Here is a 25,796-nt window from a genome sequence, read left to right on the forward strand (position 1 = left end):
ATCTGATACAAAGTTCCCGTCTAACCCTGCCAGGGGTTACAGAGGCACACGTTTCGGTACGGTGGGCTTCCGGCTGCCAGGATCCTTTATGACGCATCAAATATCCTAGCACTTTCTACCAGAGCGTTGCAGCCCGGCCGTGCCCAGGGCATATACCCGTGGCGGGCGAGGAAGCTGAACTTTGAAATGAGTGTAGCTCGCATAGTCTCTCAATACACATTTACGGAGTGGCTGCTTCCTGTCAGACACCAGAGTAGTCATTTTGGATGAGCCGGAGGTCAATGAAACAATCCAGGTTGAGACTGGTGGTCAGATGGCGGAGCGGGGTGCTGTGAATTGTTATAAGCAGAAATACGTCTAATACTACCCGGCCTAGGTTAAGTGCTATTTCAGAGGCACATAAGGAAGCAGTGAAAATGCAAATATGGAGCGCGGCGTCTTAACCACTGACCTGCTAGGGAAGTCCCGCAACAAGAGATTGATTTTTGATTTAGGGGATCAGGAAAGGTTTCTTGAAGGAGGTTATTTGAATCAGTTAGGGCTTAGTGGATGAGGGAGACCTCAGATTTGGTATAGGATGAGCAAGGCACAAAAATTGGAAAGTGCAGGGCTTATTGAGAGATGGTGGCAAATGGTATAATGAGTAGATGAGAGAAGTATAGTTGGAGATATGACTTCGAGGGGCCCGCTGAGGACCAGGATGCTGGGCTTGTACGCTCTGATTTGAAATGTGGTAAGCGCTTATGAATAGGATGGCTCCTTAAACAGTCAGTTGTACTAATGTCATTTTTTTACATCTGCACGAAAAATCTTGGAAATATCGTTGATTCTTCCTTCCTTCATAGCCTACATTTAATTGGTCAGTAAATCACAGTGGGCTTTACCTTCAAAACACAGCCAGACTCTGACCACATCTAATTAGCTCCATGGTTTCCACCGGGGCTGGCAGCCCTTTTATATATGTCCAGGGAGTACCTCTTCACATTTTGCTGGAGTTCTGCAGTGCACAACCTGCATGGCTGTACGTTATGGTCCTGGGTTACTGCCATAGCTTCTAAATGGTCTCCCTGCTTCTGCCCTTGTCCATCCTCAGTCTATTCTTAACCCAGTGAGAGTTATCATTTTAAAATATAAGCCTGATATGGTATTCCTCTGCTGAAAACTCTCAAGTCATTCAAATATTATGTGCCTACTGTGTACAGGTCTGACTTGAATTTGGTAGGCAAGCCCTGTTCTCCTAGGGATGGAATGCCTGCTTAACCTGGTGGTTGTAATTATGGCCATTTTGATAGCTCTGGTAACACTTTCTCTTGGGGAAGGACAGATGTTTCCTTGACAGAAGTGGAGAGGGAGAGGCTCCTGTTCCTGTTATCATTATGAGGTCTACAGTGTGGCATTCTCAGAATATCAGGCAAGCTTAAGAATTAATGATAATGATCTACAGAAAGAACCTGCTTTCAGTGTGTTTTCACCAATATTGTTTTGGCTGCAACTAACAGAAACATTAAACGTGCTTAAATCAACACAGAGAATAAAGACATCACATGCCTTACAGAGCTGAAGACAGGAGGGCAGCTGGGTCTCGGGAGCAGGAGGCTCTGTTGCTGTTTTTTTCTCTCTTCTTCACTTCCATCTCTGCTTCTTTCTACATGTGTGCCTGACTCCTTTCTCTCTTTGCAGATTGGCTTTCTCCATCTCTCTCTCTGGCTTCAGGCTCAAGTGTCGCATAGCTGCCCACCCCCCTCCCCCCAACTCCAGCAACAAGATCACATGTCTCTGCCCCACAGAGGCTGCTTTGCATTCTTTCACAGTGCCAGGGGACAGACCGATGGATTCATCTGGTGTCAGGTGTCTCTCCCTGACCCACTCTTCCATGGCCAGAGGGTGGGGGGGAGGGTCTCACTGTACAACTACAGCTGCAGAGGCCAAATCCTGTGGGCAATAGGCAAGTCTGAAAGGGACAGGGATCAGCTGAGCAAGACAGACACCCGAAAGATGGCAATTGCTGAGAGTGTGGTGTGTTCTCTGAAGAGAAATGGCCATCGCCTAAGTCTAATCTGGTGGCTAGTGTCTGTCAGACTAATCCAAGTGTCTGCATTAGGTTTGCCTTCGCTGAACTGGGCTATAAAGTTAAATCCTTGGCTTTTATTGAAGGTCCCTGTTAGAGGCAGCTATATAAAAGTCACTTCTGCATTTACGATAAAATGGTAGTGGGAACGTCACCTACAATATCATTTGGTGTTCCTGTATAATGTCTTTAGACTTTCGTTTCAGAATAGTTATCTCTCTAAGGGATAATAGGCATCTTATGTGAATAAGGATTTAAAACTTGTCAGGTTTCCTTTTTGCATGGCCTCAAGGAAGCCTCCAATAACTGTAGTTAACACGTATAGCTGAGCTGAGCTGAGCTGGAACTTCTAGGCAAGATTATGCTAAGTGATCAGAAGGGAAATAGCCAAAGGATAATAGACATCTATTTGGTAAGAGATCTCAAACTCCAATGCCCACAATGTCCAGGCAGTTAACAGAGGTGGTGAGTAGGCTTGAAATAGTAAGTGACAACTTTTTGTTATTGAGTTCAAGCATAAAATAGCTGCCTCGTTACGTTGCCTTTTAAAACACTAGGCAGGCCAAACAAAATAGCCAAGTAGAGTATGTTGGAAACTGGCTGCCAGTTGTCAGACCTTGGAGTCTCTCACACAGGTTACGGGCTTTGAGCGCCTCAGTGTGGCATCCCTACACAGGATGGTTCTGAGCTTAAACCCAGCTCACCCTCCCCAGTGAAACAGGACCTCCCTCTGCCACTTGGTAGTACCAAGGCCCTTCCAGACTTCATGTCCAGAAACTTGAATTCTCTTTCCTGCCTAAGTCCTGCCTCCTGAATTCCTATTTGCTGCCGATGCCCTGCCTCTTCTGAGGATGTCAGTACTGGGAATGTTTGCCACTTGCAGGGGAGACCTTGACCCTGACCCACAGGAATGCAGCCAGCTGTGTCTTCTGCAAGATAGTCCTGTCAGAATGCAGCAAGTGAGCCCAGCATCAAGACAAGGATGCACACAGGTTTTTTTTTCTTTTGGAGAGGGGATGCTTTCCGTGGGCTACACGTGGGTTTTGCACTGACAATGGAAAGGAGGTGCCCTTGAGAACAGACCTAAGTGTTCTTAGAGTTCGAAAAATTTCTCCCAGATTCCAGAATAATACGTGAACATCTTGATTTTGCAACAGTATCATATAAATTTGGTCACACTGGAGCAGCTAATTGAATCCAAAGCTAAAGAGGTGGTCCCCGCCCTCACAGGGGCTCTGCCTGTCCCCTTGCAGCACCCGCCTCCCACGGCCATTTCTGTTTCCAAACCAAAAGGCAACCGAGTGGCATTTCAAGTTTGAGAAACTAATGTTTATAGAGACTAAAGCCCAGCACAAGACATTAAGATGACAAACAGCCCTGAAGAGTACAGGAATTCCACTGCCTATAGCATTGTGTTTGGGGTGAAAATAGCAACATATTTAAGGAATGTAAAAAAGTAGTAGAAGAAAAAGATATCTAAAATTCTAGCATTGTGTATATGAGAGATTACATTGTGAATAGTGCATTATTAAAGGGGCTGAGTTTTCATGCAATTTAAGCTATTTTGACACCAGTGCTTTTAGATATTGCTGACTCGAAGGAAAATAAAATTAAAAGCAGCTCTCTGTTTGGAGAAACATTGAGGCAAACACTGAGGTATTCTGTGCCACAGGCATTGAGCAGAAGGGATGGAAAGCGCTTGAATTACAGACGACTGGATTTTAAATCACCCAGTGGTGGTGACCTCAGACTCCAGTCCTGGAGGGAGGAGGCAGAGATGTCTGTGCTCAGCCAGCCGGTCAGTACGTGGGAGGGGTGTGGGGCACCCACAGCATGGGTCTGTGCCTTCCATGAAGGGCCAGTCTGTGTGTGTGGGGATGGGGGTGAGGTTCGAGCACACAGCTCACGCCCACTCAGCAGGGACTCACTGAGTGCCTCCTTTGTGTCAGGTTCTTCCAGGCATGGGGGATTCAGTGGTGACTAAGATGGACAAGGTGCCTGGCCTCACTGAGCTTATGATCTAGAAGGGGGAGATAAGTAAAGAAACAAGGGAATCTTGGATTGAAGGGCAATCTTATGGAGAGCAACCCCTGTGTGTTGCATGGGGGATTGGGCAGCCTCTCTGAAGTCAGAAGGGTCCAAAGGACTCAGCCCTCTATAGAGAGGAAAGGCAAGGTCCACGGCCCTGAGGCGAGAAAGAGCTCCGTGTATGTTCAGAAGGTCAGCGTGGCTACAGAGCAGTGAGCACAGGGGAGGGGGTACCGGATAGGAAGGGAGGCAGAGGCCAGCTCCAAAAAGGCACGGAGAGGAGGCTTTTAGTCAAGGGAGTCACGTACGTACCTGACTGGTGTTGGAAAGACCTTTCTGGCTGCAGTGCTGAGACTGGAGTGTGGCGAGTCGGGGCTGGAGCGGGAGCAAGAGCCTACTGCACAGTCCAGGAAGGATCACGCAAGACAAAAGAGCCCTATTTGTTTTCCTCTCCTGAAGATTAGACGGATGAAACACCGCCACCTATTTTCTGCAGTAAATACTGTGGTTGTTGGCTAGTTAGTGAACTTATCACAGACCCACTGGCGCAGGTGACTGGTGGTCAGATTAGGGACTGCAGCAAAATGGCAGGGGAGGAGCTGCCTCTCAGGCAGAACCTTGTTACTGTTAAGGGCAGTATAACAAACCACAGGCAGGTGTGCAAAGAGAGACTAGGACGGCTCCCCAGGAAAAGAGCAACAGCTCCCAGGGCTGGGATTGCCTTGTTCAGCTCCCTCCCTACCTCCCTTTCCTTCCCTTAGGCCAGGAGGGATCACTAGAGGGGAATTAACCAGAACAGGAGGACAACTAATGCACACACCCATCTACAACTCATAATGCGAAGCTAGTCACTATGCTGAGTAGCCTTCCTGACACATGGCCTTGCTGCAACAAGTTTGATTTAATGTGGAAAGGGAGTGGTAGGGTGGTGGGAGAGACAGTGTGTGTGTGTGTTTTAATTTAGGTTGATTAGAGTGTGTCTCATTTTGTAGCTTCAGTCTCCATGCTGTGATGAGTTACTGATGAATTCAGCCCCAGAGCTGGACCCTGTGCACGGTGGGGTGGAGAAAGGTGGAGAGCTGAATCCAAAGATACCTGGCCCAGGGCTGAAAAAGCTGCCTGGAGGCATGTGGGCAAATTAAGATGGATGTTTTGCTGGATATGGGGAACACTGAGAATGGGACTCATGGAGCTGGAATCCCTGAGGGGGTGGGACCCTGGGCGCCCCAGTGGTTGCTGCACAGCCTAGTTTGAGGGTCACTGGTCACTGGTGCTACACCCTCCTCATGCTACAAAAGCGTGATGACTCACCCAGGGTTACCCTATGAGTGGGTGGCACAGCTGGAACCAGAACCCAGGTTTCTAGATGTCCCAGCCTCCTGACTCTTTTCATCACATGAGGCTGTAGCTTGAGAGGAGGGTGGCAGGCGGGGACTGCCTGGTGCCTTGACTGAACCTGGGTCAAACAGAGCCCACTTTAACTTTCACAACCTGGAAGGAAAATGGCCCCTTCTGCCTAAACTCCTGAAGGCAGCAACACAATGCTGAGGACACATTTTGTGTTTCAGAACCCACCCGGAGGAGCCTGGCCATTCTGCCTCTTGTGGCCACTGTGCTGACTGCCCGCTTCTCCAGACCCCTGTCACAGCTCCCGAGGAAAACCCTGAATTTCTCTGATAGAGTAAATGGAGCAAGGTAAGAAAATGAAGGGTGGAGGTGACCTTGAGGGTTACACTTTCTGGGCAAAGCAGAGCTCTTCACACATAATAAGGCTTGACTCTCAAAGGTGTCCCTCAATAGCGGCTGTCCACCAGCAAAGGACACTCAGAGGTGTTGTCGGAAGACAGACCTTCCCGTGTCACACAAGGCACCGAAGAATATCGTTCATCAGATTTTTGTTTTAAACTTTTTATTTTGAAGTAACTCTACACTTATACAAAAGTTGTAAAAATAGTACAAAAGTTTCCCGTAACCCCTTCTTCGCCTAACTTCCCAAGTGTTAACATCTTACAAAACCATAGTGCAGTTATCCAAACCAGGAAATTACCACTGATATAATACTATTAACTAATCTGCAGACTTGATTCAAGTTTCACCAGATGGCCCACGAATGGACATTTTCCTGGTCCAGGATCCAAACCAGGGTTCCCAGTACATTTAGTTGTCATGTCTCCTTACTCTCTTCCTGTCAGGGGCAGTTCCTCAGTCTTGACCTTAACACCTTGGAAGAATGTCTCTCAGTGTGGGCTGTGGGATGTCCTCGTGTTTAGATTCAGGTTTGTGTGTTTGGAAGAAACCCACTCAGGTGAGGTGGTGCCCTTCTTAGTGCATCACATCAGGAGTCACAGATCTCATTACTTTAATCACCTGGTTAATGGCTCTTTTAAAATCTCGCACATGAAACTATAGTTAACTAAAATGTCGTGAGACTTCACTGAACTGTGTGATTTAGAGAAAGCATTAAGTACAAAGTAAACAAGCAGCTCTTCTTCTTTGAGAGCTTCTGGAAATTGCCTTTTCCAAGGGAATTTAGTGTGCTCTGCTACCTCATTTTCTTCTTTTGCAGCTAAAGCAAGGAAAAACATAATGCCCTTTCTTTTATATTTGAGAGGAGTGAAATCAAGTGGCAGGTTAAATTCAAAGACCCAGCAGCTAGAAAATTGATGGTTATTTTCTGTGCCAATAAATATATCTAGAAGAACATGCATTGAGGTTTTTAGCAGCATTTGCTTAAAAGCATTTCCATAGGATACAGAAGCTTGGTTGGAGGTGAGGCTTCAACTGCTGGAGGACATCATATAAGAAGAGTTGATATCCCATCAAAGAGGGAATGTAGCTTGATTCTGTTAAAGGGCTTTTGAAAGAAGATTTGCTGTAATTTTTCTCAGTGAATGACTCACAGAAATGATAAAATCTGTCTCAAAAATGGCTTTCAGAGATTTCTGGAGATTTTTTTATGGAGGAGAAAATAATCCCAAAGGAAGTTTAAATACTTTTACAAAGATTTTATCCTCAAATTAAAGGGAGTGATACAACCATTCTGTACCCATACAAACATTCTTTTTTTCACTTTAGTACAGTATTCAATAAATCACATGAAATATTCAATGCTTTATTATTTTAAAAAATTAAAGGGAAGTAAGGCATTAGTCAAGCTTCTGGCTCATTTGAAGGGAAAGAAAGGCTATCCCAGGAGACTCTGAGTCTTCTGGAAGGATTGTAGAAATCACCTGGTTAGGCTGAGGGGTTGGGCACAGGGTGGTCAGGGGCAGAGCTGAGTCAGAGTGCATTAGCTGTCCTCCAGGAAAAGTTGTCAGCAGAGGTCAGGGAGGGAGACCCAGATGTGTGAGGTGGAAGGAATGGTGGGTGATCACTGTGCCTGGATCAGACAGGAGGTCTTTGGGTGGCCCGATCATTTTGCTTGAATCTCGATTGGAAGGGGCCTCATGCTCCAGTCCCCACCTGTGGGTGATCCTTTGATCTCATCCTTAACAAGTGACCTTACAGCCTCTATTTGAATATCTCCAGCCATGGGGTAGTCAGTACCTCTCACAGCAGACCTGTCTTTGGACAGTGCTATTATAAAGTCCTTCTTCATACTGGGCACAAATCTTTCCTCTGTAAATGCCACCCCTTGTTCCTGGGTCTGCCTTCTGTATTCATACTGAACAAGTTAATCTCTTATTCCTGGGGATACTATGCCATCCTAATACCCCTGACTTCTCTTATTGCATCTGCATGTTTTTTCATTGCTCATCTCCCATGGTTTTCCCACTCAGCATCCAGGTTTCCCACGTGAATGATGCCCATTTGGCCTGAGCTCTTTCTTGAGATGTGGTGCCCGAAACAGAACACCCCCCTCCCCTACCCTACATGGCTCAGAGCAGCAGTCACCTGGTACACAGCACCTATCCAGATGAAACCTCCCCCAGAAGTGGCCGGATGCGGTCCCTGCCCTGACAACCTGCTCTGCTTCCTGGCTCTATATAGCCCTCAGATTTTGGATTTCTCAAGGCTCTGGCTCCGCCCAGGACACTACTTCCCGGATTCTGGTTACACACACCAGCTGGCTCAGCCCCAGTGCTCAGCTCTGCCTGCCCAGGCATGGCATGTAATACTCCAGGGCAGCCTGACCTGGGCAGAATGGAGAGTGGCCCTTGCCTCCCTATTCCTGTCCAGCGTAGGCTCACATAGCTTCTTTTGGTGGCCACATCAGTTGTGATTCGTAGTTGATCAGACTAATTTTTTTTCACAGGTGCTGCTGTGTGAGACCTCCTTCCTCCCCAGCTGCCCTTGCGTCATCCACATTTGTCCTTCCTAAACCCATCTTGTTAGATTCAGGCTGTCAAGCTGACTCCTGACTCCTCTCAGCAGAAAGCTGGGTAACTGGTTATCGTTGCTGATTCGTGACGGAAGGAACAAAAGGGATAGAGGCATAGACTGGAAGGAGGGAAGAGAAGCCAGCATTAATGCCTTGGCCAGCACAGGGTGGTGTCTCGAATGTGGCCCGGTGAGTTCCTGGATGCCAGTGCTCCGGGGGCCAGCTGGTTCTTCCACAGGCCTGTGGGAAAATGCCGGATTGCAACCTCTCCACCCCATCTGATTGCTCTTCTAAGTTAGGATGGAAATCAGCAAGCTCTCGTTCTCTGAATCTGGAGGCCACCTCTTTGGGATTCACCCCTTGGCAAGTTTACTGCCTACCCTGAGTATAACTTGTACCACCTGTGAGACTGGCATAGCCTTTAGAGTAAGTGGTTTGGGCAACCAGCAGCTTGCTGCCACCATAAGACCCTCCCGGGGAGAGGTGACCCTCCAGGGCAATGCTCGCTATTTTGTATTATGGGATTCGGACTTAACCCCTCAGGGGCATTCTTAGCCTTGATAAGCCAATGTATCAGGACTGCATCGCAATTAGAAGGGCAAAGACTTCCAGAAGGCCAGGGCTGGAGAGGTATCAGTGGACCCAGGCTTCTTATCTCCTTCTGCTCTGTCATCCTGATGGTGGCCCTCACCTTGGCTGCCGCGATGTTCCTCCACCTCCAGCCTCAGTCCAGGCAGGAAGAAGCAAAGCAGCATGGAAGAAGGGAGGAGCTGCCCCTGCCTCAGGAGAGCAAAACTCTCCCGGCAATCATTGCAGACTTCTGCTCGAACCTTATGGACCAGGGGTAGGTCACATGATTGCTGGGTAGGCGATAGTCTGGAAAGAATTGGGCACATTGGTACCCCAGACAACATTTTGATATTGAGACAGATGAGAAGAATAGATTTTAGCAGCAAACAGTAGTGTCTGCCTTGGCTGGGCTGTGGCCTAGGGCTGATTTTGTCCCCGGAGATATTAGGACTTGGCAGTCAAGAGGCTTGAAAAGGAAACCCCATGGGGAAAAAGTCCTTTTTCTCTTTTCCTAAGGCAGCAGTTACAAACTCTGGTTGCAAGTTAGAATCACCTAGAGCGCAGTGGGGAAAAAAAATCCCCGTGCCCCACCCCTGGGGACTCGGATTTCATTCATTAGGCGTGAGGCCAACCATGGGAATAGTTTAAAAAGCTTCCTTGGTTCCTTAGTTCTTCTTCAACTATTTTGGGAAGAATTTCAATCGCATACAAAAGTAGAAGGTGGTAAATTGATCCCTGGTGTACCTGGGCTTCAACAGTTATCAGCTCATGACCAGTCTTGTTTCATCTGTGTTCCCACCCACTTTCCTCCCCCTCCCTCTACTGGATTGTTTCAAAGCAAATCCTGGACATCATGTTGGTGTTTAGGTATCTATTGCTAAATGGTAAGATCTCTTTTTAATAACCTAAGCACATAAGCACGATCGTTTTACCAAGTGATTCTAGTAAACAATCAGGGAGGAGAACCTAAGAACAGCTGCTCTGGACCTACATCAACCAGGTGTTTCCCAGTACTGCCTGTACTGGAATCAGGTGTTGGTTTAACATGCAGATTTCCAGGGGCCACCCCATCCTACTGAATCAGAATGTCAATCAGGGACTTGGGAGCCTGCATTTTAACAAGCTTCCCAGGTGCTTGTTAACTAAAGTTAAAGAATTGAGGTGCTAAGGCCTTCCTAGCCCCAAGGGCCCTCTGAACTGAGAAGTAGCGCCAAGCCAGGGATCCCGTAGCACCTGCAGGAGCTGCAAAGTGAGAGAAGAAATAAGAGCAGGATGAGGCAGTCCCAGCAGTGGCCAAAGGGAAAGGCTGAGAAACCAAGTGGTGTCCAGGAGGGCGCTCCTGTGTCAGCTGGAGCTCCCCAGCAGTGTTCTTGGCCCTCACCTTATCAGGGTCCTGCCTCTTGGGGATTGGGTGTGGAGGGATGGAGCCTAGTGCTCTCTGGAGAAGTAGAAATATGCCATTGATAGCTGGGTATGAGCAGTAGCGCCTGGTATAATACACCCCGAGATAGTCAAGTTTGTGTGGATATATTTGAATATGGGGAAGTGGATTAGAGAAAATCTGGCAACAAATCAGTTTGAAATAATTTTTTTTCTTGCTGTGACCTTTTTGTTACTTTTTAAAATATCAAATAGTACAAAAGGATGGCAGGGGACACGGACAGTTCTGCCAGGGGCACCTTGTTCTTTTTGTACAGCAAATCCTGGGGTTATGGTAAAACAGTGATTGATTTTAGATAAAGTCATTTAACTAGTTTTGGGTGTAGTGACCTTACCACTCTGCTTACTTGTGACCAATGCCCCCACCAGGGGTAGTGTCAGAGAAAGCCAAGTAGGAGCCAGGACTTACATTCTCACCCAGTAGTAATAAGGAACCCTGCCTGCTTGGGGTGGGGAGTGGGGGGTGGAGGAGTGTCAGAGGACACCTAGTAGAGACGGAGAGTTAGGACTTCCTCCATCTCTCAGCAGTAATGAGACCATACACCCCCATACAGTGGAGAGCAGTAGTGAGGCACTCCGACCTCTCACAGCCAGGGAGGTATTGGTGAAGACCCAGTGGGAAGCCGGAACTCCCATCCGTACCCAGCAGTAACTCCTTCCAACTTACTTTATGAAGCTAGTATTAGCTGATTCCAAAACCAGACAAAGACCGTACAAAACAGAGGACTGCAGACCAATAGCCCTCATGAATATAGGTGCCAAAATTCTTAAAATATTAGCCAGTAGAATTCAGCAATATGTGAAAAGAATTGTAAGCCATGAAAAAGTGAATTTGTTCCAGGGCTGCAAAGATGGCTTGTTGCTAAAAATCAGTTAATGTAATCCACCAAACTGAAAGCCAAAGAAGAAAAATCACATGAATCTATTATTGAAGAAAAATCACATGAATCTATTATTGCAGAAAAAGCAGAATTTAACATTCATTTGTGATAAACACTCTCAGAAAAATAGGCATAGATGGAAACTTCCTAAACTTGATAAAGAGCATCTATGAAAACCATGCAGCTAACATATTTCCTGGTGAAAGACTGAATGCCTTCTCCCTAAGATGGGAGCAGGGCAAGAATGTCCACTCTCACCACTGACTCACCATAGTGCAATAAGGAAGTGCAATAAAGCAAGAAAAGGAAATAAAAGTCATACAGGTTGTAAAAGAAGAAATAAAACTATCCCTATTTGCAGATTACATGATGGACTACATAGAAAATCCCAAGGAATCCACAGAGCACTCCTAGAACTAATAACTGAGTTCAGCAGGACACAGATACAAGATAACACGCACAAGTCAGTGTATTTCTATATCCTAGCAATGAACTGTGGATATCAAAATCTAAAATAATACCATTTACAGTTGCTCAAAAGAATGAGTTACTTAGGTATAAATACAACAAATTATACAGGATTTGTACATTGAAAACGATACAATACTGATGAAAGAAATCAAAGATCTAATAAATGGAGACCCACACTATGTTCAGGGTTTGAAAGACTCAAAAAAGTAAAGATGTTGACTTTCTCTAAATTGATATACAAGTTTAGCACAATTTCTATCAAAATCCCAGTCAGATTTTTATAGAAAAAGACAAGATTGTTCTAAAATTTATATGAAAAGGCAAAGGAAATAGAATAGCAAAAACAATTTTGAAAAAGAAAAATAAGGTGGGAGCGCATAGCTCAATGAAACAGAGAATCCAGAAATAAAAGCACGTGGATATGCCCAACCAATATTTGACAAAGGTGCAAAAGCAATTCAATGGAGGAAAGATAACATTTTCAAAAAATGGTGCTGGAGCATGGATATTCATAGGCAAAAACGAAAACAACCAACTTTGACTTATTTCACATTTTATACAAAAGTTAACTCACGATGGATCATGGACTTAAATTATAAAACACAAGACTAGGGACTTCCCTGGAGGTCCAGTGGTTAAGACTCCGACCTTCCAATGCAAGGGACACGGGTTCGATCCTCGGTTGGGGAACTAAGATCCCACATGCCTCGTGGTATGGCCAAAAAATGAAAAAACAGAAAAAAAACAAACAAACAACCCAAGACTGTAAATCTTTTAGAAAAAAACAGGAGAAAATCTTTGGGTTGGGGCATAGGCAAAGAGTTCTGAAACTTGACACCAAAATATGATCCATAAAAGGAAAAATTGAATAATCAGACTTCATCAAAATGAAACACTGTTTCCCTACATAAAGGTCCTGTTAAGAGGATGAAAAGACAAGTTATAGACTAGGAGATAATATTTGCATACCACATATGCAACAAAGGACTAGCATCTAGAACATATAAAGAACTCTCAAAACTCAATAGTGAAAGAACAAACACTCCAATTACAATAGAATATGCACAAAAGACATAAAGAGACATTTTAATCAAAGGGGATATACTGATGGCAAATAAGCACATGGAAAGATTTTCAACATCATTAGCCATTAGAGAAATGCAAATTAAGACCACAGTGGATAGCTTTACACAGTTACCAGCATGGTTAAAATAAAAAATAGTGATACCACCAAATGCTGGCAAGGATATGGGGAAACTGGATCACTGCTGGGAATGTAGAATGCTATAGCCACTCTGGAAAACAGTTTAAAAGTTTCTTAAAAAACTGAACATGCAACTACCGTATGACCCAGCAATTGCTCTTCTGGGCATTTACCCAAGAGAAAAACAGGTTCACACAAAACCTGTACAGGAACGTTCCTGGCTGCTTTATTTGTAATAGCCCTAAATTGGAAGCAACCCAGATGGCCTTCAATAGTTGAATGGTTAAACGAACTGTGGTACAGGATACCATAGAATACAATTTAGCAATAAAAAGGAACAAATTATTGATACATGCGACAATAGACAATCAGATGAATCTCTAGGGAATTACGTTGCGTGAAAAAAGCCAATTCCAAAAGGTTAATATTCTATGACTCCATTCTTGAAATGACAGAATTATAGAGGTGGAGAACAGATTAGTAGTTAAAGAGGATGTGGGAGTGGGTGTGGCTATAAAAGGATAACACAAAGGATCCTTGTGGTGGTGGAACTGTTCTGTATTTTCACTGCATATGTCAATATCCTGGTTGTGATATTGTACTAGAGTTTTGCAAGATGTTACCATTAGGGGAAATTGGGTAAAAGGTACAGGGCATCTCTCTGTATTCTTAACTTCATGTGAATCTAGAATTATTTCAAAATAAAAAAACTATCAGGAAGCCATATAAAACCTAAGGGTTAAGACGTTGCATTTGCAGAAGGCTTTGTTAACAGAGGTCTATCACTGGAAGGCTCTTCCTACACAGTGGCAAAAATGTCCACTGCAACTGCTGGCCCACTTTGTCCCAGACTAGTAACCTGTAGGAAACAGGCCCTCCTCCTAAGTGGTACCAGCAGATTGTCCTCAGGGGTTTGGGGTGGGAGTAGTGAGTAGGGTGGGTACTGGTGCCTGAGGGCCTGTTGAGTTGCTTCCACCCCAGAACAGGGTCTGGTGTGACCACAGCCTCTGCTCATGGCTTTCTCTCCTCTTGCAGAGGCTCGCTGCTGTTCCACTCTGCCTCCTTTGTCCCTGTTGACCGTCGGACTTAGACGCTGCTTCGGTGAACCCAGTGAGTGGCAGCCCGGCTACCTGGGAGCCAGCCAGCTGGTCGGAGCCCTTCTCCCTGGGCTCCCACGCCCTGACCCACCCTCAGAGTAAGGGCTTCAGTGCTTCGAGGGCACTCAGAGCCACTCTCTCACTCACTGAACAACCCCTGCCCCATCAAATGAAGTTAGGGGTTAAGAGTTTAGACTCTGAAATCTCTCAGTCCTTCTTTCAGTTCCAGGTCTATCGCTAATTATGTTGGGCATTTTAAAATGTCTATTTCCTCACTTGTAACGTGATATAATTATCATACTTATTATATGGAGTTACTGTGAGAATTAAAATAATGCATGCACAGTGCCTTGCCCATGGTAGGTACTCAGTACTTGACGATGAAGATGACAGTGATGATGGTGATGGTGATGATGGTGATTGTAGATGAGGAAACTGAGGTCCAGAAAGAGGAGGTCACTTCCCCAAGCAATATTGCTAGTTGGTGGTAGAGTCTGGGTTAGAACCTGGTCTCTTGATTCTGAGTCCAAGCATTTCTACTATACCAGGATGCTTCTCCAAACAGCAAGAGACAAGTGGGGAGGGCCAGGCCTGGCCCACTCAGGAAGCCCTAATTTTTACTGCCCAGAGGAGGCCTGGTCATTCAGCCCTCAGGATCCTGGGTTCCTAATGTGGGGTCTGACCTATTAAAACAGGTTGCCAGCAAAGCTGTCTTGGTCACAGGCTGTGACTCTGGATTTGGGTTCTCCTTGGCCAAGCATCTGCATTCAAAAGGCTTCCTTGTATTTGCTGGCTACTTGATGAAGGTAAGAGATGGGTCATCTTCATAATCATTGTCCTTTTTTTTTTTTTTTTTTTGCGGTACGCGGGCCTCTCACTGTTGTGGCCTCTCCCCTTGCGGAGCACAGGCTCCGGACACGCAGGCTCAGTGGCCATGGCTCACGGGCCTAACCACTCTGCGGCATGTGGGATCTTCCAGGACTGGGGCACGAACCTGTGTCCCCTGCATCGGCAGGCGGACTCTCAACCATTGCGCCACCAGGGAAGCCCATCATTGTCCTTTTATACATAGTCATTGTTTGGTAGGGTTTTAAAATTGCAATCAAATACGTACAAAATAAAATTTACCATCTTAACCACTTTTAAGCGTACTGTTCAGCGGTGTTAAATATATTCACATTGTTGTACAACCATCACCTCCATCCATCCCCATAAAACTTTTCATCTTGCAAAACTGAAAGTCTATACCTAATATAAACAATAACTGCCCATTCTCCCCTCCCCTCCAGTCCCTGGCAACCACCATTACAATTTCTGTCTTTATGAATTTGACTACTCTAAGTACCTAATATAAGTGGACTCGTGCAGTATTTGTCTTTTTGTGACTGGCATAATGTCCTCAAGGTTCATCCATGCTGTAGCATATTACAGAATTTCCTTCCTTTTTAAGGCTGAGTAATATTCCACTGTGTGTATATGCCGTATATTGCTTATCCATTCATCTGTCAATGGACATTTGGGTTTCTTTTACATTTTAGCTATTGTGAATAATGCCGTTATGAACATGGGTGAACAAATATCTCTTCAAGATCCTGCTTTCGATTCTTTGAGGTATATACCCACAAGTAGAATTACTGGATCATATGATGATTTTATCTTAAATTGTTTGAGGAACTGCCACACTGTTTTCCACAGTGATTATACCATTCTACATTCCTACCAACAGTGCACAAGGGTTCCAATTTCTCTATATCCTTGCCAATACTTGTTGTTTTCTGGGGTTTTTTTGTGATAATAGTCATCATAATGGGTGTGAGGTAATATCTCATTGTAGTTTTGATTTGCATTTCCCTCATAATTTTTGATGTTGAGAACCTTTTCATGTGCCTACTGGCCATTCATAGATCTTCCTTGGAGAAACATCTATTGAAGTCCTTTGCCCATTTTTTTAACGGTATGTTTTTGTTGTTGTTTGTTGAGTTTTAGGAGTTCTCTATATATTCTGGATATTAAATCCTTATCAGATATGTGATTTGCAAATATTTTCTCCCACTCTGTGGGTTGCCTTTTTACTCTGGGGATAGTGTCTATGATATACAAAATTTAAAAATTTTTATGAAGTCTAATTTGCCTATTTTTAATTTTGTTACTTGCACCTTTGGTGTCATATCCAAGAAATCACTGCCAAATCCAATGTCATGAGGATTTGCCCTGTGTTTCTTCTAAGAGTTTTATTGTTTTGGTCTTACATGTAGGTTCTTGATCCATTTTGAGTTAATTTTTGTGTGTGGTATTAGGTAAGGGTCCAACTTCATTCTTTTACATGTGGATATCCACTTTTCCCAGTACCACTTGTTGAAAAGACTGTCCTTTCCCCAGTGAGTGGTCAAGGTACACTTGTCAAAAATCATTTGACCATATATATGGGGGTTTATTTCTGGGCTCTCAATTCTATTCCATTTGTCTGTCTTTATGCCAGTACTAGACTATTTTGATTACTGTAGCTTTGTAGTAAGTTTTGAAATCAATAAGTCTGAGTCTTCCAGTTTTGTTCTTCTTTTTCAAGTTTGTTTTGGCTATTTGGAGTCCCTTGAGATTCCATATGAATTTTAGGATAGGTTTCTCTTGCTCTAAAAAAAACATCATTACGATTTTGACAGGTATTGGATTAAATCTGTGGATTGTTTTGGGTAGTATTGACATTTTAACAGTATTAAGTCATCCGATCCATGAACACAGTATGTGTTTCCATTTATTTCTTTCACCTTTAATTTCTTTCAGAAATGTTTTGTGGTTTTCATTGTGCAAGTCTTTCACCTTCTTGGTTAAGCTAATTCCTAAGTATTTTATTCTTTTTTGATGCTATTGTCAATGGAATTGTTTTTGTCATTTCCTTTTCAGATTGTTCATTGTTTGTGTGTAGAAATGTGCCTGATTTTTGTGTGACTTTTATCCTGCTACTGTGCTGAATTCACTTGTTATTTCTAACAGGGTTTTACTTTTGTGGAATCTTTAGGGTTTTCTACATGTAAGATCATATCATCTGCAAGCAGATAGTTTTACTTCTTCCTTTCCAGTTTGGATATCTTTCATTTCTTTTTCTTGCCTAATTGCTCTGGCTACAACTTCCAGTAATATGTTGAATAGAAGTGGTTAGGTTGGCCAAAATCAACCGCAGTTTACTATCCATACAGTCTCCTGGAAGTTGCAAGCCTTCAACAGATTCTAGAATTCCAAAATAGTTACATTAGACAGATTCTGCCAGTGCACTTATTGTCTAGGTGGGGAGACAGATTCCTGGTGGTTCCTAGTCTGCCATCTTCCCAGAATCTTATTTCAAGCTGAGTATTTAATATCAGTACTGCCCAGAACCTGGGCCAGTGTTTGTAGTTGTTTTTTAATTGCCTTCCCAACAACTGGCTCATCTGTTGCTTACAACAGCTGATATCTTTTCCATTCACTTCAGTGTCTCTTGTTCTTCATAGCTTCATTCATTCATTCATTCATTCATTTGCCAAATGCTAATGATGTTCCTGACACTTTGCTAGGTGCTGAAGAAGAGTAAGACCTGATCTCTGTCCCCAAGGAGCATTTTCCAGTGGTGATGGGACAGCCATGCACAGACACAACTGGAAGAATTAGAGTGGAGAGTGTTCTCAGGGTTGTGCAAAGAATGTTTAATGAGAATGCACAGAAGGAAGGGATTGACTCTGGCATGACAAAAGGGGTGACATTTGTTCTGGGCCATGGAGAATGAATAATGCTGTCATAGGTGGAAACTGGGAGGAATGACCTGTCAGACAGAAGGAGTAACCTAACCATAGGCTTGGAAGTATGAGGCTCCACTGGGACTCATAAAGTGGAATTTAGGATGCATGAAAGGAAGCATTGGGACATGAAGCTGCAAAAGTAATTGGGAGACAATTCCCCTAATTTAGCAAGTTTTGCAACATTTACCACAATCCATTTTTAGAACATTTCCAGCTTTCAAAAATTTCCCTCTTGATCATTTGCACACCTACCCACACCTACCTCTAGTTCTAGGTAGCCACTGATTTCTGCCTCTTTAGATTTGCCTTTCTGGACTATTCAAATAAATGGAATCATACAATGAGTAGTCTTATGTGCCAGGTTTATTAGCATAATGTGTTTGAGATTCATTCATATTGTAGAATGTATCAGTAGTTCATTCCTTTTTACTACTGGTTGCTATTTTATTGTATGGATATGGTACATTAAAAAATTCACTAGTTGATAGATATTTGGATAAAAATGTTTGGATTTTTGGCCATTGTGGCTAATGTCACTATGAACATTCACATACATGTCTCTGTGTAGACATGTGTTTTTACCTGGTTCCTTTTAATGGAATTTAGACACCAACATCTGGGCATTAGATGTTCTCATTGCTAATGGGGCATTGCTGCTCCTTGATCTCCTCAGCGGACGAAGCTAGAAGACGTATATATAATCATACCCACATATATACATATACCCACACTATATCTATTTATATCTATCTCCTATATACATTTCCTATAAATATCACACTCACACACACACAGTTCATGAGGTTATACTGACCTATTCCAATTCAACACAACAGCATTCTTCCTGCTTCCCTCATTCCATATTTGTTTCTTCTTTTCCTGCAGTTAGCATGCTGATTCCCAACTATATTGATATATTTACTAATTTAGTTAATCCTACAATATATACACAAATGCTTCAGAATTGCTACATTCATACCATTACAAACAGCAAAGCTACTAAGTTGTTGTGTCAGGCCAGATCCTGCAAGAAGCAGGTGCCGAAATAGGATTCGATGTACAAGAGCTTGATCTAGGGAATGCCTGTAATGGCTAAAGGGCAGAGAGCAGGAAAAGTCAGGGCAATCCTTTAGACTGCAATGCAGATCTGTGAAAAGAGGAATAGGTAGGCGCAGGTCAGACTGCAGTTCAGTCTGAGAGTCTCGGCTGGGACGATGGGGACGTCCCCAGCAAAGGTTATTTGTTAGAGGAGACCTGCCTTGGGCAGGAATGGCCCTGTACTTTTGTCATGCTTGGCCATTGGCTGAGAGTAACTCAGGCACATATGGCCGTGGCCATGGCATTCATGCCGCAGTGGATCTGAAGTTGCGGCAGCTGGAGACCTTCTGTCAGCTGCTCCCACAGCAGGTTGTCCTGAAAGGAAGTCTACTGTGGCCACCACAGTAGAGCTTAAGATTTCTTTAAAGTGTTTTTTGTCTATTGACCAAAGGTATACAAAGCACTGTGTTTAAAGTTACTTGGATTAATTATTATTAATTTGAAAAAGTTTGATTCATTTGTTTGTATTTTGTTCCCCCTATTCTTCTTGATTTATTTAATCTTAGAAGATATAAAACATTAACAAGTATCTAAAGTCAAAATTATATAAAAAGGTAAACTCAAAGTAGTGTTACTCTCCCACCTCCTATTTTTTTCTACTCCACTCCATTCTTTCATTTCCCCCTTCTTACACAAATGTGTATACTCTTTTGTACTTAAGAAACTTACCAATATAGCTTGGAAACCACTCCGTGTGAATTCACAGGGATCTTCCTCCCTTTTTTTAAACAGCATCATAGTACTCCATTGTGTGGGTGGACCATAGTTTACTGCACTGGTTTCCTATATACGCATGAGCATTTAGGTTGTTTTCCAATATCTTGCAATTACAAATAATGCCACAATGAATAACCTTGTGAGTATGTATTTTTCACATATTTTTTGGAGGTTTACCTTTAGGGTAAATTCCTAGGAATGAGATTACTCTTAGGTCAAAGGGTTAATGAAATAAGTCATCATTTTAAAAGATATCCCCCAATTTCCTATCATAGGGGTTGTGTAATTTTATATTCCCACCAGTAATGTATGAGAATACCTGTTTCTGCATACTTTCACCAACAGAGTGTACTTCAAACTTTTGATTTTTGCCCATCTGTTAGGTGAGAAATGTATCTCAGTATAGTTTTAATTTGTATTTCTCTTACTGTGAATGCTTCTTTTACTGTTCTTTAAAGGCATGATCCAGAAGTTGCACATATAGCACCCATGCTGTCACTCTCTTGGGCAGAGCTTAGTCACATGGCCTACCTGACTGCTAGGGATTCTGGGAAATGTAATTGGTATTCTGAAACAATATGTACCCTGCTTTAAGTCAGGGGTTTTACTCCTATAGAAGAAAGGAAGAATGGGTATTCAGGACAACTTGCTGTCTCTGCTCAGTGGATGAGACATTTTTCTTTATTTTGAAGGCAGTAGGAACCCTGGGAAGGAATTTTTTTTTTTTTTACTAGGTTTAATATCTATAAAACAGTATCTGTTCAATGTAAAAAATTCAAGAATATGAACAAGTATAAATAGTAAAATAATTTGCGTTGTCATGGTCTGAACATATTTCTAGATCAGAGAAGAGTTTGTCCTTTTAATTTTTACTTATTTTGCATTATGGAAGTAGTACATATTCCTAATAGATTCAAACAATACAGAAATATGTGGTGTAAAAAAGTGAAGTCTTTTCATTTCAGTCTCTTGCCCCCAAGTAACTGCAATTCATCTGTGCACTGTATTTCTTACTTTCGTTATTATAAACGAAGCCACAGTGAATAGTCTTGCACCTACCTTTCATTAGTAATTCTTAGGAAAAATTTCTAGATGTGAAAGTGCTAGGTGAAAAGGTGTGCAGACTTTAGAATTTATTCAAATCTGCCAAAGTGCTCCCCTCGAAATCTATACCAGTGCCTACTCCCTCTAATGGTGAAGGGATTTGGGGGGAAATGGGTGTGGCCATGCTTAAGGTTGGGTTCTCTGTATAATGTGGACCTGCCTTAACAGGTCCTGGCAGGAGTCGTGATGCCTCAAAACGCTTTGTGCCTTTAAAATTCCTCATTCATATATTCAGCACCTGTGCCATTGTGCTGGCCTGTCCAGGGACAAGGTGGGAGCACACCTGGACCTAATGCTGCAGAGGAGCTTTCGAGAGGGAGTCAGGGCCTTGGGTGCTAGTCCTAGATCAGCCACTAACCTGGGAACTGGGCAAGCACTTCGCCTCCCCAAGCCCCAGTCTGCTCTTACTTATAACGAGAGAGTCTGACTGGGTGATCTTAGGTCCTTCCACTCCTGCAGCGGTGATTTTATGAGTTAGTGACACGTACTTTGAGGAGAATACCAGGCAAATCACTGCCAGGTTATGTCTGGTGGTGTCTACCTCTTGACTATTACGGTGTCATGGTCTGTCTGTTCTGGTTAAGAGCTAGAGGGGGCAGAAGTCACTAGAGGTCTGAACTAGTTATGCAAACCAGAAAATGGTCAGATCCATTAGGGACTATGGATAAAGTGCTGCAGGAGTTGAAAATGGGAGCTTAGTCTTCCAAGCTGGTTCTGAGATGTTAAGCCACATGATAGATTCTAGCTACCTCTGCCAAACACTCTGCCTGCTCTTATTTAGTTACCCCTCCTCTTGTGCTTCAGATCTCAGTGCCTCAGGCCAGCTCAGGGACTTGGCTCCACCAGATAGGTGTCTCCACCCTCCCACATCATTAACCCCTCACTCTCTACCAAATCACTTTGGCACATGTACATGCGTGTGCGCACACACACACCACGACACAACTCCACTTCCTGTGTGTGCTACCACCCCATTTCTCTGCTTTCCTTTATAGAAAAGCACCCCGAGAGGGTTTCTTGTACTAGATATTTTCATTTACTTTCCATTTTTTTCCCCAACCTAGTTAGATGGGGCTTTTGCTCCTACCACTCTGTTTATTTGTTTATTCACCAAAAGATGTTTATTGAGCACCTGCTACGATCCGACAACATTCTCTGTTGGAGCTACAGCATGTACCAATTCAGTGACAGGTTCTTGCCCTGTGGAGTTTATGTGGGGGGAGGAGATAGACAAGGAATACAGTAAGTAAGTAAATTGCTTCTCTGTGGGATGATAAAAGCTATGGAGGAAAATAAAGCAGGAAAAGAAGATGGAGGGTGAATGTGGTGGAAGGGTTTTAAAGAGGGAAGAAGGACTTCACTGACAAGTGAGGGAGCAAGTCATGCAGATGCGTGTGGGAAAAGGGGATGGCCAAGCCAAAATCCCCAAGGAGAGTGTGTGCCTGGGGGGCTAGAGAAACAGCAGGAGGCCTCTGTGGCTGAAGCCCAATAAGTGAGAGGGGCGTAGTGTGAATGAGCATGGGGGGTGGTAGTGGGAAGATTTGTATCGGAGGAGGAAAAGATTGCCTCTCTGGGAGTGCAGGGAAGGCTTGGTGGGCCAAGATGGCATTTCATCACCATCTGTAAGGACGAACAGGAGTTGCCCGTGATGGGCGGAGGTGGCATATCCAGACATCACTGGTACTTTGAGGTAGCTGAAGCCTAGTGCCCTTTGTGGAGGAAGAGGAAGCTGAGAAAGGAAGGCAGGACCAGACCAGGCGGGGCTCTGAATGCCTCTGATATGGCTTTTATCAAGGATGCCAGCAGCCCCTATTTTGTCAGATCCATTGTCTACTTCTCAGACCATTTTCATACGCAACCTGTCAGCAGCTTTGACCAAACAAACCACTCTCGCTTGTAACGCTTTGTTTCTTGACTTTGTGGACACCCTGCACTCTTGGTTTTTCTCCATCTCCTTTGCTGGCTCCTCCTTTGGCTCATCCTGTAATATTACAACACTCCAGACTTGTTCCTCTTGTCACCATGTTTCTAATACGTGTGATAGATGCTCACATATAATATGTGCTGAGTGTCCTCACATTCTGCCTTGAGGTGCTAGACTGCCTAACGATAAATGCTGAGAGACTGTGAAACCTTTCTGCTGGGACTAGCCCATGACCTGCCTCGATGTTGTAATAAATTGAGGTAGAAGAGGTTGAAAGATTGGAAAGGGTAGTTAGGGTGCTGTGCTGTTTTCCCTCTGGTCTCAACTAAAATGAGGTGGGCTTCAAGAGAACTTACTTGGAGAACTTACATTTTGTGCCTTGGAGTTTGGAGGTCACAAAATGGTGTGTTAGTGTTTACCAAAAGAAGTCTAAAAGCCCCCAAATGAGGGTGGAGTGGCTCATCTGGAAGCAGAGCAAAGAGAGCCCCTAGAGAGAGGGCTGTCCTTCTACCCAGGCAGGACACTGCCGCCCGGACCTGATATGCGCAATGGGAGAGCTGCCTGGAGTCATCTTAAGGGCACCTGTGCAGTGAGACCTCTAGGAGGGTGCGTGTGACTCAGCCAGAAGGGTGTCCCACTGAAGCGCCCAGGCTGAGGGAGGAGATGCCCAGGTAGAGGAGGGAATGGTCCAGTGGAAGGATCTCTGCGGAAACCACAAAAGTGTCCCAAGAAGGGAGGACCAGCTCTCGAGCACCTGCTGTCCCAGGGCTCCAAGAGCAGACAACAGTGGCACCACCCTCAGAAGACTACATCTTGCCCCTTCATTAGCCAGCCCCTGCATCCAGCCCTGGAAGGGTCAGAGATTAAGGAACAGGAGAGGATAGCGAACTTGAAAATAGTGAGAAGGCCAGCTTCCAGCCCTGCTACCTGGCACCCCACTCCCACTTCCCACAGCCCTGCCAGGCCTGGGTCAGGGCAGGCTCTAAACTGGATATAAATTGTTGTGGTTTTTTTGAATTTTATTTTATTTTATTTATTTTTTTATACAGCAGGTTCTTATTAGTCATCCATTTTATACATATCAGTGTATACATGTCAATCTCAATCTCCCAATTCATCACACCACCACCACCCGCCCCCACCACTTTCCCCCCTTGGTGTCCATACGTTTGTTCTCTACATCTGTGTCTGTATTTTCTGCCCTGCAATCCAGTTCATCTGTACCATTTTTCTAGGTTCCACATATATGCTTTAATATACGATATTTGTTTTTCTCTTTCTGACTTACTTCACTCTGTGTGACAGTCTCTAGATCCAAACTGGATATCTAAACTGGATATAAGTTTGAGAGTTTGGGTATTCAAACCAGACTGGACAGGAGTTATTTGATTAGTAGACTGAACTGGACTCCCTGCCAAAACAAAGAGGTTCTCTGTTATCTGAGAATGAGTGGAAAAGCTACAAGGCTTGCCTGAAATTTCATCCAGGGGTGGTAAAGTAGCTTACAGACGAAGTTTAAAGGGATAGTGAAAGAAGTGGGTTTATCAATAAACCGGTTACACGGGCACCAACACAGTAGGACCGAATGCTTGTCCCTGAGCAGCAAGACAGACATGGACAAAGACAGAAACCCCAGAGCCAGGGAGGCAGTGTGGCCCGGGCAGTGCAGCCTGGCCCCGGGACAGGTGGATCCGGAAGGGGACAGACTGCCATAGTCTGCGGGCTGCGGGCTGAGGGGGGTTGGGAAAAGTTTCCTTTGAACAGCAGGACGTGCAGGCTGCTCAGAGGCAGATGAGGACTCCTGGGAGGAATGTCTGGAGAAGGTAGGAGGGTGGGGTTTCTCTCCTGGGGCCTGAATGCTGAGCCTGAAGCTGTGGGCTGTGAGACTAACCCCCGGTTTCCTCTGTGAGAAGGCTCTTAGCTGCCAAGCTAAGTTCCTGCCGGGACCCTGGCCTAGAGTGAGGGGCTTCCCCCGGGAACTGCAGGGACATTGGCTTGATGCTGGCAGGAGGCACAGGAGAGGTCTGGCATGGGGCCCGAGAGCTGCTGCCAGATGGCAACAGGGTTAACAAAGTCCAGAGGAGGAATGTCACTCAGCTCTCGACAGCAGCTGGAATCCATGCTATCGGGAGTAGACATCAGCGTCCCTCGGAGACTCAGGCCACGTGGGCTCTACCCCAAGGGGCCTTTGAGGAACCACGATATGAAGACTGAATTAAATCAAGATATGTGTTTTCCTAATGTCCACGTGCTGTCTGTGGGAAAGAGAGGTGTCTGTGTGCCCCTCCAGCCTCTGGACTTGAAGATGGCGTCCAGGGAGCTCTTCTCTGGTGCAGCCCTCTGTGGGGACGGCAGCAGGAGCTCCAGGCTCATCTGCTCCCCCATAGCTGGAACACCATGTCGTTTGGGAAGACTGGCATACGAGCGGGGTTCAGCGTGGACAGAGCCTCACACCTGGCTGCTCTGTGCGGAGGTGACGCTGGATGTGGCTGGCCTTCCTGGTGCTACACCATGCTGCTTCTTCCAGGGCCACTGGGGAGGCCCCCTGGAGAACCTGGGGTTAGGGTCCTCCTGGTTCAAACCACTGACACTCAGCCCAGCCTGCAGAGAACTTTCCACCGGTGTATGCTGACCATCCTCGTGCTCCCCGCTCTGGCCTTCCTGGGGATGTTTGTTTCAGTACCAGATGTAGCCCAGGCAAGCCCTCGGCCGAGAGTAGGCATTTCTCCATCACTTCATCCTCTGGCAGCTACTCCTTTCCTCTCATAAGATGCATCACTGTTCTGTAGACCACTGAGAAAAGTCACTACCAATTAAATTATGACTGACAGTGTTTAATTTTCACATCGATCGTAGCTCATCCCTGTGGTGAAAAAAGTATGTGCCATAGAATCCAGGAAATATGGTAATACAACCTGCTTAGGGCGTGAGGACTAATGAGATAATGCATGTCAAATGCTTAGCACAGTGTGAAGCACAGTAAACAATAAATGGTGTCTAGTTCATTCAAATCCTCCAGCAGCTCACCCCTGACCCCAAGCAGACCGCTGCCCACCTCTCCTGCCTCATGTCCCACCACTTCCTCTGCCTCTGCCCTGCCTGC

The 25,796-nt window shown here is 44.7% G+C and overlaps 1 protein-coding gene across 1 annotated transcript in view; it reads left to right on the top strand.

Moving 5' to 3' along the window:
• BDH1 (3-hydroxybutyrate dehydrogenase 1) overlaps positions 1–25,796 on the top strand; it is a gene marked incomplete at both ends in the record, with an annotated part of 33,909 nt that overhangs the window by 1,111 nt on the left and 7,002 nt on the right. Inside the window, 4 exon segments of the mRNA XM_082655307.1 lie at positions 5,665–5,791; positions 14,019–14,070; positions 14,073–14,093; positions 14,776–14,901. Of these exon segments, the coding sequence (XP_082511433.1) occupies positions 5,665–5,791; positions 14,019–14,070; positions 14,073–14,093; positions 14,776–14,901 (326 nt within the window).

Source organism: Grampus griseus (genome assembly GCF_964374135.1).
Source record: "Grampus griseus genome assembly, chromosome: 5".
NCBI lineage: Eukaryota > Metazoa > Chordata > Mammalia > Artiodactyla > Delphinidae > Grampus > Grampus griseus.